The following is an 18,685-nucleotide window of genomic DNA, read 5'->3' as shown; positions in this document are numbered from 1 at the left end:
TGGAATAATCTCCTTGACCTGGGAATAGATTGAGATCTAGTGCATGAGTGGAAAATGTGGCCTTGGGCTCACCGCGTTCATTCCTGTAGTAAAGAAGGGGAGGTATAGGTTGTCGAAGCAGGCCAGTAGGCAGGTAGTGGTGGGAGCTTGTGGATGTTCTCTTCTGGTTGCCTCTATACTCTGAGTGAATTTGGAAGCAGGGGCATCTACTTGAAGTGAGGTTTTACTAGAAAGTGTCACAAGTTCTAAAAGAGAAAAGTGAGCATGAAAAAAATGTGCAGAAGCCTCTGGGAGTAAGTGAATCTTGGAAATGCAGCAGGTTTGCTGTGACTGGTAACACCACTTGAGGTTAGTAGTCGTGGCTTCCAAGTGAAAGTGGTCAGCACAGTGTGCTTTCTCCTGTGTTCCAGGGCATGATGAGGAGTGACCGAGGGAGGAATTGTTTTAACCAGGGTTGGAGTTTTGTCAGGTGGGTGGAATAAAGCAAGAAGAGAAGAGGGAAGTTGAGGGAATCATCAAGGGGAGGGTTTTAATCTAGTTAGATTCTGACTTTTCTTTCCATGATAATTGCATTCCTCAGTGCTTTTATTCTTTTCCAAACTACTTAAAGCCATGTCTTTGTGTTCCTCAGCAGGAAGTTGGCCCATGAGAAAACCTGTCACTGTGGTTTATTGGGATATAATTGGCCTATAAATTGTGTGGATTTAAGGGGTCCAGTGTATTGATTTGATATATTTACTTGCAAAATAATTTCCACCATAGGTTAGCTAACACCTCCATCACATCACATAGTTGCCGTTGCTTTTTTGTGATGAGAACATTTGAAAATTATTCTCCCCAATGTTAAAATAATTAAGACACATTATTAACTATCACTAGCAAGCTGTATATTAGATCCCCAGAACTCATTCATCTAATGACTGAAAGTTCATCTGACCAACATTGTGTAGTTTTGTAAACTATAGTAGCAATTTAAACTTTTGTTTTTAGAGTAAACGTATTGTCTTATAAGATTAATTCATTATTTCTGAAGATTATCCTATGTGCATTATAGATTATTTGGTTCAGTCTAGGTTTAAGAATTAGAGGACCACTTACTTATTTGTGACTCATAGGTGAAGGACTTTTTCATATAACATCTTTTTTTTTTTATCAGTGTCCAAACCAGCACTGGGTCAACCTTGCTAATTTTGAAATGTTATCACTCTGAGAACATTGAAAAGCATTTGAGTAGATACACTTAAGTTGAAGTCATAGTAATAAACTACTGACAGAAAATTATACTGTTTCTTGAGATTGCAAGCAAGAGAACTTTGTTTCTATTGGACATTTTCTCCGAAAAAAAAGAGAGGAGTTTTCAGACCTGAAATATCTAAGGGTGTCTGCCTTAATAAAAGAGGTGGTAACTTCCATTATACATGTATGTTTGGAAAGAAAGTGTTTACAGTGTTGCTGTTAATAAGTTCAAAAATCTAAAGTACACTGAAAATATTGGAAGATAATATCACCATTACACATTCCTTTGACATGTACTCTCTTTGTACAGCTTTATAAAAAGCTCGATACTCACGTGGCCTTAGTCGGTATGGAAATCTGGAATGAGGGGGATAAAATAAAGATAAGTCCAAATGCAAGCTTCACCTTGGAAAATTTTTCTAAGTGGAGGGGAAATGTCCTCCGAAGAAGAAAGCGTCATGATATTGCACAATTAATCACGTATGTATAGATTTTCCCCTTTGTATGTTAAATGGTATTTAGCATAGAAACTTTCCAAAGACTTGGCAAAGCAAGTGCTATCTCAGGAGAGAGGGTAAGAGGAAGTGGCTTCCTCTTTAGGGAAAGGGAGTTAAAAGTTTAAAAATACTCATTTGACTCTGATGGTGAATATGCTCTTACCTTTGTTACAAGTATTTCTTTTTCTTTCATTTTTAAAGAAAAGCTAACAATTTGGCAATGATTCATTAGAATTTTGTCTGTTTTGATTAGGTATACAGAAAGGAAAGACAGGTTTAGATAATGGCAAGAGAAATTTCAATTCAATTTTCTTTAAAGATTTTACTTATTTATTTGACAGACAGAGATCACAAGTAGTCAGAGAGGCAGGCAGAAAGAGAGAGGAAGGGAAGCAGGCTCCCCGCGGAGCAGAGAGCCTGATGTGGGGCTCAATCCCAGGACCCTGAGATCATGACCTGAGCCGAAGGTAGAGGCTTTAACCCACTGAGCCACCCAGGTGCCCTGAATTCAATGTTGTTGTTTTTTTTTTTGAAGATTTTATTTATTTACTTGACGGAGAGAGATCACAAGTAGGCAGAAAGGCAGGCAGAGAGAGAGGAGGAAGCAGGCTCCCCGCTGAGCAGAGAGCCCGATGCGGGGCTGGATCCCAGGAATCTGGGACCATGACCTGAGCAGAAGGCAGAGGCTTTAACCCACTGAGCCACCCAGGTGCCCCCAATTCAATGTTTTAAAAGACCTGATTAGCTTTAAGCACTAGTCAGGACAAACTTCTAGGATTGAAAGAAAATTGCATATTATATTCTAATCCCACACCTCTGCCATCCTGCTGAAATGACTAATTAAAAAAAAAACAGGAAGTAAATCTGGTGACTATAATTTAGACAAGACTGCTGAGAGTATGCCTCAAAAGAATTGGAGACAATTCTGCTGGATAATTTGCAGCTGGAATCAGATAGAAGGAAGCAGCAAGAAGTGACTTAAAAGTATTCAAGTTTTACTTCCTAAGAAAACAGGAGTTGTTAAAGGAAATAAGAATTAATTAATATTCTGTGTTGATTATCTACTACACATATCAGCCTACAACTTCCTGACTTAAAATAAGTCTTCTTATGTTCTTAAGTGTTTGGTTTCCTGACTGGTATGGTTGGAGCACAGGGCCTGGTTGGTCACCTCTGCTTCTACAGCTTTCATGTGGCTACCTTTGACTGCCTCCAGCATGGCAGTCTCAGGGTTCTGGGTATCTTGCAAGGGGACTAATTTTCCCCCAGAAGAAGCATTCTAAGAGGATCAAGAGAAAGCTTCAAGACTTCCATGATTGAAACTTAGAAATCACAGTGTCTACTAGGTATTTATCCAAAGGATAAAAAATAGTGATTCAATGGGGCACCTGCTCCTGAATGTTTATAACAATAATGTCCATAATAGCCAAAATATGGAAAGAGCCCAGATATCCATTAACAGGTGAATGGATAAAGAAGATGTGATATACATACACAGTGGAATATTACTCAGCCATCAGAAAGAATGAAATCTTGCCATTTGCAATGATGTGGGTAGAACTATAACGTATTATGCTAAGCACAATAAGTCAGTCAGAGAAAGACAAATACCATATGATTTCACTCATATGTGGAATTTAAGAAACAAAATAGATGAACATAGGGGAAAGGAAAAAAAAGTAAAATAAGATGAAAACAGAGGGAGGCATATCATAAGAGGCTCTTATGTATAGGGAACAAATTGGGGGTTATTAGATGGGAGGTAGGTGGGACATGGGGTAACTGGATGATGGACATTAAAAAGGGCATTAAGTGGCAATCCAATATCAAGAGTAGATTTCCTGACTAGACTAGAATAAACAAAATAAAGGCACTAAAAAGTTATGGATGAAATAACTGTCCTTTCACTGAAAGTCCTTAAATTGAAAATCCTAGCCTTTACCTGACAAACTAACAAAAGGTATATGTCTATACCTAGGCATAACCGGGTAAGAACATACGCACTGAAAACAGGAACCAAAATAGCTAACTCCATAATGGGAGAAGATTTTACTTATTATAAATGAGCTGGTACTGAGTATTAAAGTCACACGAATGCAGACTTAAGTATCAGTAATTTTTATAATATAATTTTTAAAGAGGATATAAATGCCACGAATCTTTAAAATATCATGTACAATGCAAAATACCATTTCAAAATAACATCTGAAAAATTTCCAGAGGAAATGTAAAGTGGGAAAAAGTTCCCTAATTTTCCTTATTTTGCATGGCAAAATCAATAGTCCCCATTGTTGAGGATGATAACTGGGAAAATATAAGTTCAACTTTTAATTTAAATGCCTCTACTAAGGGAATTTTTTAAATAATGCATTCTTTACAAATTATTAAAGACAAATCAGGGCTAGGATGTTGAACAGATAGCAGGATAATAACAAAGGCAGCACTTGGAATCATTATGAATTATAAGAAAAACAAAATGAACAAAACTAAAAAATAAAAATAAAAGTATGAAAGACAAAACCAATTGTCTAGCAAATAATTGCAAGTGGTTCAAATTCCTTTTCAGTAACAAATATTTCAATAACATAAATGCTTCAGTAATACAAATATGTTCAGAATGGGCCCAAATTCCAAATCCCACTATAGCTAAAACAGTGCTTCAAGAGAACAAAAGTAAATGGGTATAAAAATATATGAGAGAAAAAAATATATATAATATTAAAAATGATTATATCCAGGTGCTTGTAGTTAGGTGATATGACAACCATTGCATATAGGAAAAAAAACCTAATGCAAATTCAAAAACTGAGGGAAATATTTAAGTTATTATTCACAATGTGAGTTTCTCTGTTAACCATTTAGAGTTCTGGATTGTCTATAGAACATATAGTTGAGAATCATAGGTTGTTACATAATTTTTTTTTTCTTTCTTGCAGAGCAACAAAACTTTCTGGAACAACCGTGGGCCTTGCTTTCATGTCTACAATGTGCTCTCCTTATCATTCTGTTGGCATCGTTCAGGTTTGTTTGAAGATAAATTGTTGGTTCTACAGTTCGAGTATGACAAATGCTCTTTTTTCTGGATCATGTAGTTTTTGTTGTTGTTGTTGATATGGTAAATAACATGGACTGAATTTCAAATGTTGAAACAGTCTTGCATATCCAGTATAAACCCAGCAAGGTCATAATGCATTATCTTTTTTGTATCTTGCTGGATTCAACAAGCTAACATACCTCGAGGATTTCTATATTCTATATAATCATGAGGCATATTAGTCTGTAGTTGTATTTTCCTGTTACGTGTTTTTCAGGTTTTGTTATTAGGGCATATCTGGCCACATAAAATGATATATTCCCAACCCCTCAATTTTCTGGAATGTCTTAGTAAAATTGGCATCATTCCTTCCTAAAATATTTGGTAAAATTCATCAGTAAAACCATATGGGTCTGGTGTTGTCCTTATGGAAAGGATTTTTTTTTTTTTAAAGATTTCATTTATTTATTTGACAGAGAGAGATCACAAGTAGATGGAGAGGCAGGCAGAGAGAGAGAGAGAGAGGGAAGCAGGCTCCTTGCTGAGCAGAGAGCCCGATGCAGGACTCGATCCCAGGACCCTGAGATCATGACCTGAGCTGAAGGCAGCGGCTTAACTCACTGAGCCACCCAGGTGCCCTATGGAAAGGTTTTTAACTACAAGTATAATTTCTTCTGTAGATAGAGAAGTCCTGTAGATACAGGACTACTACTAATACAGGTTATTTATCTTTTCTTGAGTGAGACTTGGTAATTTGTGCCTTTAAGAAAAGTGTCCATTTCATTTAAGTTGGCATAAATTTGTTGATGATATTCTTATAATATTGTTTTTTAAAACTCTGTATAATTTTTATACCTGTAGTGATGTCCTCTCTTGTTCACAATATTAGTAATTTACATCTTTTTCTCATGGTCAGTCTCACTGAGTTTATTAATTTTATTCATTCCTAAAAACTGCATTTGCTTTATTGATGCTCTGGGCTTTCCTGCTTTCAGTTTCATTGATTTCTGCTCTTGTCCTGATTATAGAATTTCTTTTGCTTTCTCTGCATTTAATTTGTCCTTTTTTTTTCCTATTACATAAAGAAGAATTTTAGATCATTCATCTGAGACTTGTTCTTTTCAAATATAAACATTTAATGCATGAATTTCCTGCCATGCACTGCTTTCGCCGAACCCATCATATTTAGATATGCGTGTTTTCATTTTCATTCAGTTAAAAATATTTGCTAATTTCTGTTTTGACCTCCTTTTTGATTCATGTTTTATTTAGAAGTGTAATGGTATTTTTAGTTTCATATGGTTATGATCTGTGTATCCATTTGCTAAGGCTGTCATAAAAAAAAAAAAACAACCCAGAGTGTATGGCTTAAACAATACAAATGTGTTTCCTCAGAGTTTTGGAGGCTAAAAATCTAAGATCCAGATGTTGGTTGGTTAGGTTTAGTTTCTCTTGATGTCTTCCCCATTGGCTTGCAGATGGCCACCTTCTTGCTGTGTCTTCATGTGGCTTTTCTTCTGGCACCCATCCCTTTCTTTTTACTCCTGTTGGATTAAGGCCCCAGGAGTATAGTCTCATTTAACCTTAATTATCTCCTTAGAAATCCTATCTCCAAAGACAGTCACATTGGTGGTTAAGGCTTCAACATATGAATTGGAATGTGTGTGTTGGGGTGCCACAATTTAATCCATGATAGTCTAGGAACATACTTAGTAGAATTTCGATATTTTTAAACTATTTGAGGTTTGTTCTTGGTCAATACTGCATATGAACTTGAAAAAGAATGTCTTCTGCTGTTATTGGATAGAGCGTTCTTTAATTATCAATTATGTCAAGTTAACTTACAGTGTGGTTCAGTTCTTTTGAATCATTTATGCAGAGAGAATGGTTAATATCCAAGTATAATTGTAGATTTGTCTATTCTTTCAAATCTCTAAGTTGTCACTTCATGTATTTTGAAGCTCTGTTGTTAAGAAAATACACAAAAAGAGTTGTCATATCTTTTGGAGAATTAATCCATTTATTATTTCATGTTCCTCTTTTTTCCTGAAATATTCCTGTTCTGAAGCCTACTTTGTCTGATATCATTATAGTTACTCTGACATTTGTGGCTAAAGTTTGTTTGATACAACCTTTTCCTTACTTTTATTTTTAGCATATATTTTTCTCTACATTTAAAGGTTTCTGGTAGACAATATAAACTCGGGTTTTACTTTTCTATTATTTTTAGGGATTAAGGAATTTTTTAAAATTTTTTAATAAACATATAATGTATTTTTATCCCCAGGGGTGCAGGTCTGTGACTCACCATGTTTACACATTTCACAGCACTCATAATAGCACATACACTCCCCAATGTCCATATCCCCACCACCCTCTCCCGTCCCACTCCCCCCAGCAACCCTCAGTCTGTTTTTTGAGATTGAGTCTTTTATGGTTTGTCTCCCTCCCGATCCCATCTTCTTTCATTTTTTCTTTTCCTACCCCCCAAACTCCACTTCCTCATATCAGGAAGATCATGATAGTTCTCTTTCTCTGATTGACTTATTTTGCTAAGCATAATATGCTATAGTTCCATCCACGTCGTCGTAAATGGCAAGATTTCATTTCTTTTGATGGCTGCATAGTATTCCATTGTATATATATACCACATCTTCTTTATCCATTCATCTGTTGATGGACATCTAGGTTCCTTCCATAGTTTGGCTATTGTGCACATTGCTGCTATAAACATTCGGGTGCATGTGCCCCTTCGGAGCACCACATTTGTATCTTTAGGATATATACCCAGTAGTGCAATTGCTGGGTCATAGGGTAGCTCTATTTTCAGTTTTTTGAGGAACCTCCACACTGTTTTCCAGAGTGGTTGCACCAACTTGCATTCCCACCAGCAGTGTAGGAGGGTTCCCCTTTCTCTGCATCCTCGCCAGCATCTGTCATTTCCTGACTTGTTAATTTTAGCCATTCTGACTGGTGTGAGGTGGTATCTCATTGTGGTTTTGATTTGTATTTCCCTGATGCCGAGAGATGTGGAGCATTTTTTCATTTGTCTGTTGGCCCTCTGGATGTCTTCTTTGCAGAAATGTCTGTTCATGCCCTCTGCCCATTTCTTGATTGGATTATTTGTTCTTTGGGTGTTGAGTTTGCTAAGTTCTTTATAGATTTTAGATACTAGCCCTTTATCTGATATGTCGTTTGCGAATATCTTCTTCCATTCTGTCAGTTGTCTTTTGGTTTTGTTAGCTGTTTCCTTTGCTGTGCAAAAGCTTTTGATCTTGATGAAATCCCAATAGTTCATTTTTGCCCTTGCTTCCCTTGCCTTTGGCGATGTTCCTAGGAAGAAGTTGCTGCAGCTGAGGTCAAAAAGGTTGCTGCCTGTGTTCTCCTCAAGGATTTTGATGGATTCCTTTCTCACATTGAGGTCCTTCATCCATTTGGAGTCTATTTTCGTGTGTGGTGTAAGGAAGTGGTCCAATTTCATTTTTCTGCATGTGGCTGTCTAATTTTCCCAGCACCAGTTGTTGAAGAGGCTGTCTTTTTTCCATTGGACATTTCTTCCTGCTTTGTCAAAGATTACTTGAAAATAGAGTTGAGGGTCTATTTCTGGGCTCTCTATTCTGTTCCACTGATCTATGTGTCTGTTTTTGTGTCAGTACCATGCTGTCTTGATGATGACAGCTTTGTAATAGAGCTTGAAGTCCGGAATTGTGATGCCACCCACGTTGGCTTTCTTTTTCAATATTCCTTTGGCTATTTGAGGTCTTTTCTGGTTCCATATAAATTTTAAGATTATTTGTTCCATTTCTTTGAAAAAAATGGATGGGATTTTGGTAGGGATTGCATTAAATGTGTAGATTGCTTTAGGTAGAATAGGCATTTTCACAATATTTGTTTTTCCAATCCAGGAGCATGGAACATTTTTCCATTTCTTTGTGTCTTCCTCAGTTTCTTTCATGAGTACTTTGTAGTTTTCTGAGTAAAGATTCTTAGCCTCTTTGGTTAGGTTTATTCCTAGGTATCTTATGGTTTTGGGTGCAATTATAAATGGGATTGACTCCTTAATTTCTCTTTCTTCTGTCTTGTTGCTGGTGTAAAGAAATGCAACTGATTTCTGTGCATTGACTTTATATCCTGACACTTTACTGAATTCCTGTACAAGTTCTAGCAGTTTTGGAGTGGAGGCTTTTGGGTTTTCCACATATAGTATCATGTCATCTGCAGAGTGATAGTTTGACTTCTTCTTTGCTGATTTGGATGCCTTTAATTTCTTTTTGTTGTCTGATTGCTGAGGCTAGGACTTCTAGTACTATGTTTTGAATAGCAGTGGTGATAACGGACATCCCTGCCGTGTTCCTGACCTAGTGGAAAAGCTTTCCGTTTTTCTCCATTGAGAATGATATTTGCGGTGGGTTTTTCATAGATGGCTTTGATAATATTGAGGTATGTGCCGTCTATCCTACACTTTGAAGAGTTTTGATCAGGAAGGGATGCTGTACTTTGTCAAATGCTTTTTCAGCATCTATTGAGAGTATCATATGGTTCTTGTTCTTTCTTTTATTAATGTGTTTTATCACATTGATTGATTTGCAGATGTTGAACCAACCTTGAAGCCCTGGAATAAATCCCACTTGGTTGTGGTGAATAATCTTTTTAATGTACTGTTGGATTCTATTGGGTAGTATTTTGGTGAGAATTTTTACATCTGTGCTCATCAAGGATATTGGCCTGTAGTTCTCTTTTTTGGTGGGATCCTTGTCTGGTTTTGGGATCAAGGTGATGCTGGCCTCATAAAATGAGTTTGGAAGTTTTCCTTCCATTTCTATTTTTTGGAACAGTTTCAGGAGAATAGGAATTAGTTCTTCTTTAAATGTTTGGTAGAATTCCCCTGGGAAGCTGTCTGGCTCTGGGCTTTTTTTTTTTTTTTTTAAGATTTTATTTATTTATTTGACAGACAGAGATCACAAGCAGGCAGAGAGGCAGACAGAGAGAGAGGAGGAAGCAGGCTCCCTGCCAAGCAGAGAGCCCGATGCGGGGCTCGAACCCAGGATCCTGGGATCATGACCTGAGCTGAAGGCAGAGGCTTTAACCCACTGAGCCACCCAGGCGCCCTTGGGCTTTTGTTTTTTTGGAGACTTTTGATGACTGTTTGAATCTCCTTACTGGTTATGGGTCTGTTCAGGTTTTCTATTTCTTTTTGGTTCAGTTGTGGTCGTTTATATGTTTCTAGAAATGTATCCATTTCTTCCAGATGGTCAAATTTGTTGGCGTAGAGTTGCTCATAGTATATTCTTATAATTGTTTGTATTTCTTTGGTGTTAGTTGTGATCTCTTCTCTTTCATTCATGATTTTATTTATTTGGGTCCTTTCTCTTTTCTTTTTGATAAGTCTGGCCAGGGGATTATCAATCGTATCAGTTCTTTCAAAGAACCAGCTCCTAGTTTCTTTGATTTGTTCTATTGGTTTTTCTGTTTCTATTTCATTGATTTCTGCTCTGATCTTTATGATTTCTCTTCTCCTGCTGGGTTTAGGCTTTCTTTCTTGTTTTTTCTCCAGCTCCTTTAGGTGTAGGGTTAGGCTTTGTACTTGAGACCTTTCTTGTTTCTTGAGAAAGGCTTGTGTTGCTATATATTTTCCTCTCAGGACTGCCTTTGTTGTGTCCCACAGATTTTGAACCATTGTGTTTTCATTATCATTTGTTTCCATGAATTTTTTCAATTCTTCTTTAATTTCCTGGTTGACCCATTCATTTTTTTGAAGGATGCTGTTTAGTCTCCACGTATTTGTGTTCTTTCCAAATTTCCTCTTGTGATTGAGTTCTAGCTTCAGAGCACTGTGGTCTGGAAATATGCAGGGAATGATCTCAATCTTTTGATACCGGTTGAGACCTGAGTTATGACCCAGGATGTGGTCTGTTTTGGAGAATGTTCCATGTGCACTAGAGAGGAATGTGTATTCTGTTGCCTTGGGATGGAATATTCTGAATATATCTGTGATGTCCATCTGGTCCAGTGTGTCATTTAAGGCCTTTATTTCCTTGTTAATCTTTTGCTTGGATGATCTGTCCATTTCAGTGAGGGGAGTGTTAAGGTCCCCTACTATTATTGTATTATTGTCGATGTGTTTCTTTGATTTTATTATTAATTGGTTTATAGTTGGCTGCTCCCATGTTAGGGGCATAGATATTTAAAATTGTTAGGTCTTCTTGTTGGATAGACCCTTTGAGTAGGATATAGTGTCCTTCCTCATCTCTTATTATAGTCTTTGGCTTAAAATCTAATTGATCTGATATAAGGATTGCCACCCCAGCTTTCTTCTGATGCCCATTAGCATGGTAAATTGTTTTCTACCCCCTCACTTTAAATCTGGAGGTGTCTTTGCATCTAAAATGAGTTTCTGGTAGACAGCATATTGATGGGTTTTGTTTTTTTATCCATTCTGATACCCTGTGTGTTTTGATTGGGGCATTTAGCCCATTAACTTTCAGGGTAACTATTGAGAGATATGAATTTAGTGTCATTGTATTGCCTGTAAGGTGACTGTTACTGTATATTGTCTCTGTTCCTTTCTGATCTACTACTTTTAGGCTCTCTCTTTTCTTAGAGGACCCCTTTCAATGTTTCCTGTAGAGCTGGTTTGGTGTTTGTAAATTCTTTCAGTTTTTGTTTGTCCTGGAAGCTTTTTATCTCTCCTTCTATTTTCAGTGATAGCCTAGCTGGATACAGTATTCTTGGCTGCATGTTTTTCTCGTTTAGTGCTCTGAATATATCATGCCAGTTCTTTCTGGCCTGCCAGGTCTCTGTGGATAAGTCTGCTGTCAATCTAATATTTTTACCCTTGTATGTTACAGACTTCTTTTCCTGGGCTGCTTTTAGGATTTTCTCTTTGTCACTAAGACTTGTGAATTTTACTATCAGGTGACGGGGTTTTGACCAATTCTTGTTGGTTTTGAGGGGGGTTCTCTGCTCCTGGATTTTGATGCTTGTTCCCTTTGCCATGTTAGGGAAATTCTCTACAATAATTTGCTCCAGTATACCTTCTGCTCCCCTCTCTCTTTCTTCTTCTTCTGGAATCCCAGTTATTCTAATGTTGTGTCATCTTATGCTGTCACTTATCTCTCGAATTCTCTCCTTGTGGTCCAGTATTTGTTTGTCTCTCTTTTGCTCAGCTTCTTTATTCTCTGTCATTTGATCTTCTATGTCACTAATTCTTTCTTCTGCCTCATTTATCCGAGCAGTAAGAGCTTCCATTTTTGATTGCACCTCATTAATGGCTTTTTGATTTCAATTTGGTTAGATTTTAGTGCCTTTATTTCTCCAGAAAGGGCTTTTATCTCTCCAGAGAGGGTTTCTCTAATATCTTCCATGCCTTTTTCGAGCCTGGCTAGAACCTTGAGAATCGTCATTCTGAACTCTAGATCTGTCATATTACCAATGTCTGTATCGATTAGATCCCTAGCCTTCGGAACTGCCTCTTGTTCTTCTTTTTGTGGTGAGATTTTCCTCTTTGTCATTTTGTCCAGATAAGAATATATAAAGGAGCAAATAAAATGTAAAATGGGTGGCAGAGACCCCAGGGAAATGTTATATAACCAAATCAGAAGAGACCCCAAATCGTGGGAGAGAGAAAGGGGATAAACAAGGAAAAAAAAAGAAAAAAGAAAAGAAAACAAATAAAAAAATATAAAAATATATATATGTTTATATATTAGACTGGCGACTATAACAAGGTCACTCACTTAATTTTGGGAGTATTTTGGTCTCTTAGTAGGAACTACCTCCCAAAATTTTAAAGGATGAAAAACTTATATAAGGGTAGGCACAATGAAGAGATGGAATAGGCCTATAAAGATGAGGAATTTTTTTTTTTAATTTCTTAAAAATGAGTTGATAAAGCAAGTTGGTTGGGAGAATAAAGAAAAAGAAAGTGGGGAGAATTTGCTTGGGCTGGAGACTAGAACAAGCCTGGAGCTAGATTTAGGGTCTATTTTGATCTATTAGAAGTTGTACCCCAAATTTTTTAGAAGAAGAAGAAACCCTATGTGTATATAAAAAAATATAGTTAGATACAATGGAGGATAAAATATGACTGTAATAATGAAGGTTCAAAAAAAAGATTATTATTATTTTTTTTTGGTAAGGTATTGTTAAGATAAACTAGTTTAAAAAAAAGTTAAAAGAGGAAAGGGTAAAAGTTAAAAAAAATTTACCAGAAGAAAAAGAAAAAAAAATTAACTGCAAGACTAAAGAATCATGGGGAGAAAGCCAGGAATTCTTTGATTTGCTTTCTCCTCCTCTGGAATTCCACTGGTCTCCTTGTCCTTGGTAAGTGAAGTTGGTCTTGGTTGGGTTTCTTTTTTTTTCTTTTTTTTAAAGATTTTATTTATTTATTTGACAGATAGAGATCACAAGTAGGGAGAGAGGCAGGCAGAGAGAGAGAGAGGAGGAAGCAGGCTCCCTGCCAAGCAGAGAGCCCGATGCAGGGTCCTGGGATCATGACCTGAGCTGAAGGCAGAGGTTTTAACCCACTGAGCCACCCAGGCACCCCTTGGTTGGGTTTCTTGTTGATCTTCTGGGGGAGGGGACTGTTGTAGTGATTCTCAAGTGTCTTTGCCCGAGGCTGAATTGTCCCACCCTTATCAGGAGCTTCGCTAAGTAATCCGCTGGGGTTCGCTTTCAGGAGCTTTTGTTCCCTGAATGCTTTCCGTAGAGTTCCAGAGGACGGAATGATAATGGCTGCCTCCCAGTTTCCGACCCGGAGGAGCCGAGAGCCTGGGGTCCCGCTCCTCAGTGCGCCCTCAGAGAAAAGCACCCAATTGCTCCTGTCTTCCTGGCCTCTGGTCGCGTTTGGAGAAAAGCGCCTGGTCACTCGCACTTGGAGAAAAGCACTCGGTCGCTTCCGTCTCCGTGGCCTCCGGCTGTGCTCAGAGCTCACCCAGCCTGTGCCAGGTTCAAGGTAACCCCAAGCTGAGAGCTCACTCCTTGGTTCTTTCTTTATAGCCGGCTTCCTCGCTTTAATACCTGCGAGTTCTGTGACACTCAGACACCCCCGGTCCTTCTGTGACCCCGTGGGACCTGGGGCTATGCTGACCGCGTGTGGGCTTCACCCTGGTTTAGCCTCTGGAGCGATGTCCCTCAGTGGAGCAGACTTTTAAAAGTCCTGATGTTGTGCTCCGTTGCTCCACCACTTGCGGGGAGCCGGCCCCTTCCTACCACTGTCTATCTTCCCATCGCTTCGGACTCACTTCTCCGCAGGTCCTACCTTTCAGAAAGTGATTGATTTTCTGTTTCTAGAATTGTTGCTCTTTTCTTCAATTTCCCATTGGATTTGTAGTTGTTCAGAATGGTTTGATAAGCTATCTAGCTGATCTCCTGCTACCTGATGTCGCCTCAGCCTGCTACTTCTCCACCATTTTGACTCCTCCCTCCAGGATTAAGGATTTTTGAAAATAATTTCATTTATTTCCATTATTAGCTTTTCATTGTTATCTCTCTTTTTTATTTTTAATGGTTGCCTTGGTTTATTATACACCTCTGCTTGTCTGTTTTTACATTGTTTTTATATTTACATTTTCACTCTTGTCCTGAGGATGCCTGAGTGGTGCTGGCAGTTAAGCATTACTTTGTTTCAGCTCAGGTCATGATCTAAGTGTTGTGAGATTGAGCCCCACATTGGGCTCCACACTCAGTATGGAGTCTGCTTAAGACTCTCTCCCTCTTCCCTGCCCCTCCTCCCTGGACACACACTCTCTCTCTCAAAAAAAAAAAAAAAAAAAAAAAAAGAATAAAATCTTTAAAAAAAAAAGGAATATTGTTCAGCTGCTTCACATGTAGTATAAAAGATATTATAGGAGTATATCTCTAAATACTCCTTCCATTTCTTATGCTATTGTTATCATATGCTTAACATTACATATATTAAAAATGCACAATATATTGTTACGAATTTTTCTTACTCATCTCTCAGTTAAATTTAAAATAAGAAAAAAGGTGGGGGGCACCTGGGTGGCTCAGTGGCTCAACCTCTGCCTTCAACTCAGGTCATGATCCTAGGGTTCTTGGATGGAGCCCCGCATTGGGCTCTCTGCTCATCAGGGAGCCTGCTTCCCCCTCTCTCTGCCTGCCTCTCTGCCTACTTGTGATCTCTGTCTGTCAAATAAATAAATAAAATCTTTTTAAAAAAATTAAAAAATGAAATAAGAAAAAATATTAGTATGTTTATCTTACCTTTACCTACACTCACCTTTATCACATATCCAGTGCTCTCCATTTCTTTGTATAGTTACAAGTTTCTATCTGGTATACATGTTTTTTTTTTCTCCCAGAGATTTAAAAAAAATTTCCTGTAATACAGGTCTACTGTCAATGAATTCTTTTAGTTGCTTTAGATAACTCTATCTCTCTTTCATTTTTGCATGTATTTTCACTGGGTTTGTAATTTTGAGTTAATAATGTTTTACTTTTAGCACTTCTAATGATTTCATTTCACTGTCTGCTGGATTGCAGGGTTCCTGATGAGATGTGTGCTGTAAACTTATCTTTGTTGCTCTAAAATGTGCCTTTTTTTATACTTTAATATTTCCCCTTTCTTTTTAATTTTCTTCAGTTTGATTATAATGGTGGTATAACTAAGTGGCTGTTAGGGGAGAAATGGGTAATTTATCCAACTTAGCGTTCTCTGAATTTCTTGGGCCTGGGGCTTGTATCTGTGATGAATTTTGGAAAATTATGGGCCATTACTTCTTCACATATTTCTTCTATTTCATTCTGTCCCTTTTTCTTCCAGGGATACCAGTTATATATATCTGACCATTCTATATTGCCTCTCAAAACTTGTATGCTCTGTTCGGCTGTTTGTTTGTTTTCTTTTTTATTATTTTTGCACTTAGTGTTTCCATTTGAGTAATTTTTGTTGAACTATTAAGACCAGTGATTATTTCCTCAGCTATTTCAAATATACTGTTGAGCCTGTTGAAGACAGCATTCATCTCTGTTCTTGTCTTTATCATTTCTAGCATTCCATTTGAGTCTTTATTATGGTTTTCAGCTCTGCTGAAATTACTCATCCAGACTTGTGTGCTAGTCATCTTTTCCCCTGGAGCTTTTAACCTATTAATCATAGTTATTTTAAAGTATTGTGTGATTATTCTAACATCTGTGTCAGATATGAATCTGGATCTGTTGATTGGCCGGTTATTGCTTTTCTTTCTGTTTTCCTTTTTAATTTTCTTGGCCACCTTACTATTTTTTGTTGAAAGTCAGACATCCTATGAAAGACATTAGTCCAAGGGGTGTGTGTGTGTGTGTGTGTATTTTGGCTTGGAAATGATCAATTCTTTCCTTCTGCTAGGCCTCTTGCATGAGGATTTGAATCAATCTAGCAGGAATTGTGTTTTGGGTTTGGGATTTTTGTTGCTGTGACTACTCTCAGTACATCATAGGCTTTGAATTATTCTCACATTATTTTGTGTTTAGAGTGAAGGCTGGTTTTCCAGAGGGTTTTTCTGAGTGTGTGTTTCACATTCATCTTTAGGTCTTTACTGGGTCTACCAGAGTTTCTTTAAGCCCTTAGTTGTTGTTACTTGTCACTGGATGATCACTAGACTGGGTGATCATTCATGGGAAGAGGGAATTCTCCTTTGTTCTTATTAAATCTCAGTCTGGTGTCTCTTAGTGTCTGGGGTAGTCCTTTCAGTGCTCCTGTTCCATTGCCAGGTGGTGGAGACCTCTCATGACACTGCCCAGCATGTATTCATGCCCTTCCTTCCCCTTTCTTTCAGGGGTAGAGGCTTTGTGTGTGTGTGTGTGTGTGTGTGTGTGTGTGTGTCTGTGTGTCTGTGTTCCCTTCCTGTTCCTTTTTTAGAGTTGCTTTGGGACTTCACCAGTGCTCTAGGTGGGACAAGGTTTTCTGCCATTTCTCTCAGTAGCTTAAGCCCTTCAACTAGGTTTAGGGCTAGGACTAGAGTAAGGCAAGGGAGACCCTCCTTTCACCCTGAACGGTCCTGTTTGTTCTGTAGCAGAGATAGAAGAGAATGATCCTGGAGGGGTTTTGTACCTTTTTTGCTGCTGTTCCCCTCCTGCAGGCCCACACTGTTGGGTAGACTTTCTCATAGCTTTCACTTGCTGAGGTCCATGTGGAGAAAAAGACAGTGAGTAGGTGGAATTCCCCTATGTCTGAAGCTCCCACATTTTGTATATTTTCTTGCTGTACTACACACACTCTGCCTTTATCAGTTTTATTGGCATCTGGTAGTATCTGGTCTCTGGTAGTATAAACAAATATTTATGCCCTGGCTTTCCCTGCAGATGTTAGCCTACCTTTCCTTGGATTTCAGGTTTGTTTGTTGCCTTGTGCCCTGAGCTGTGGATGAGTTCTACAAATTATGAATCTTACTATGCCCAATGCTTTATTTATTGTAAGTTGGGGAGTGACACTATTTCCAGCCTGCTATAATCTGGTGGTGAGGAGCAAGGGTAGGGGTTTCTCTTTAGATTTTATCCAGTTTTAGTCTTAGGCAGGTCATGGGTCTTTCTTAGGGATCCTGCCTATCCTTTCCATGGCAGCAAAACTCTCCTTTCTATCTTTTGCAGGTCTTTTGAGGTAGAGTTTCCTGACTCACCCTCAGTGGGAGAAAATCTCAATTAATATCAATATGGGCTTCTGAGCTCAAGATTTTTGTCTTCCTGTTTCAGGAATAGACCGTGTGTGTGTGTGTGTGTGTGTGTGTGTGTGTGTGTGTGTGTGTGTGATTAAACCCATTCTCTAGCCATATTGGGTCTTCAGTTCTACCCTAGGTTGTCAGAGACTGCTGATTCTCTTCCCAGTGGCTTCAGGCTTCTGTTCCTTGAAGGAGAAATATCTGGATATGGCTCATGCTCTTTCCTGCAGCAACTGCTACTTCACTCCTCATGGCCCATTCCACCAAGAGAAGTTCTTTTTGTTCTACTCCCTAGCTCTCAATGTTTATCTTGAGCTATAGAGAGGAGGTCTCTCGAGAAATGTCTGTAAGTATGTGCAAAACACCCTTGTTTCTGAGGTCCTGCTGATTCTATACTCTTGCAGTGGCCCATACTAGGCCCTAGCAATTCATTTAAGAACTCAGATGAATTGCATCTCCACTTGGAGGTACCTGACATCTCCTCCTCTTTGCCTTGCTGGAGATAAACCAGTTCTCAGGTCAAATCTGTACTTGGGAGGGCCTGTCTCTTCTTAGTTTCCAGATCTGTGGATGTCCTGCAACCACAATTGACTGATAGAATCAAGGAAAATTATAATTAAGCTTATCTGTCTAGTCCTTTTGTTTAGTGCAAGAATAATGTTCTTCCCAACTTTGCACATCTTAGGTGGGAGAGTGATATATATATATATATATATATATATATATATATATATATATATATCTCCAATATATCCTATGAGTCTGAGTTTGTGATAAGTTTTATAAGGTGAATGGAAGAAGTAAAATACATATTTTCTGACTTGAAAGAGCTTACCATAGAATTGGAAAAGAAATTAGACTACTTAAAGCAATAATTAATAATATATGATAATAGAATTGAAAACTGCAGTAGGAATTCAGAGGAAGGGATTATTGATAAAAATTAATGTGGTCAGGAAAAGTTGCTTTAAAATAAACTCCAAAGGGTGGGTAAGGTTCAGAGATGGGAAAAGAGAATGAGGTTCATTCCAAAGAAAAGAAACATTGAAGTTATGAAAATAATTGTTTAAAGGAAGATACCATAAATTTAAGGACCACATAAGGCAATGTGGAAAGTCAAAGCATATTTCCATTTTTCTTAATTTTTTTGGTTTGCTTTTGTTCCCCCATGAGTAACTCTATTTTACTAAATGGGAAGGTTTACCAGGTTCTTCTTGACAGAATGGCTCAATATTATGAATTGTAAGTATTCACTTCATATC

At 38.0% G+C, this 18,685-nt stretch overlaps 1 protein-coding gene across 3 annotated transcripts in view; it reads left to right on the top strand.

Moving 5' to 3' along the window:
- ADAM28 (ADAM metallopeptidase domain 28) overlaps positions 1–18,685 on the top strand; it is a 106,304-nt gene that overhangs the window by 54,905 nt on the left and 32,714 nt on the right. For all 3 annotated transcript variants that reach the window (XM_045997478.1, XM_045997479.1, XM_045997477.1), the window contains exons 9-10: positions 1,547–1,716; positions 4,670–4,754. In XM_045997478.1, the coding sequence (XP_045853434.1) occupies positions 1,547–1,716; positions 4,670–4,754 (255 nt within the window). The remainder of the gene's footprint in view (positions 1–1,546; positions 1,717–4,669; positions 4,755–18,685) is intronic.

Source organism: Meles meles, chromosome 2 (assembly GCF_922984935.1).
Source record: "Meles meles chromosome 2, mMelMel3.1 paternal haplotype, whole genome shotgun sequence".
Classification (NCBI taxonomy): Eukaryota; Metazoa; Chordata; class Mammalia; order Carnivora; family Mustelidae; genus Meles; species Meles meles.
This window is presented reverse-complemented; position numbering and strand designations above follow the sequence as displayed.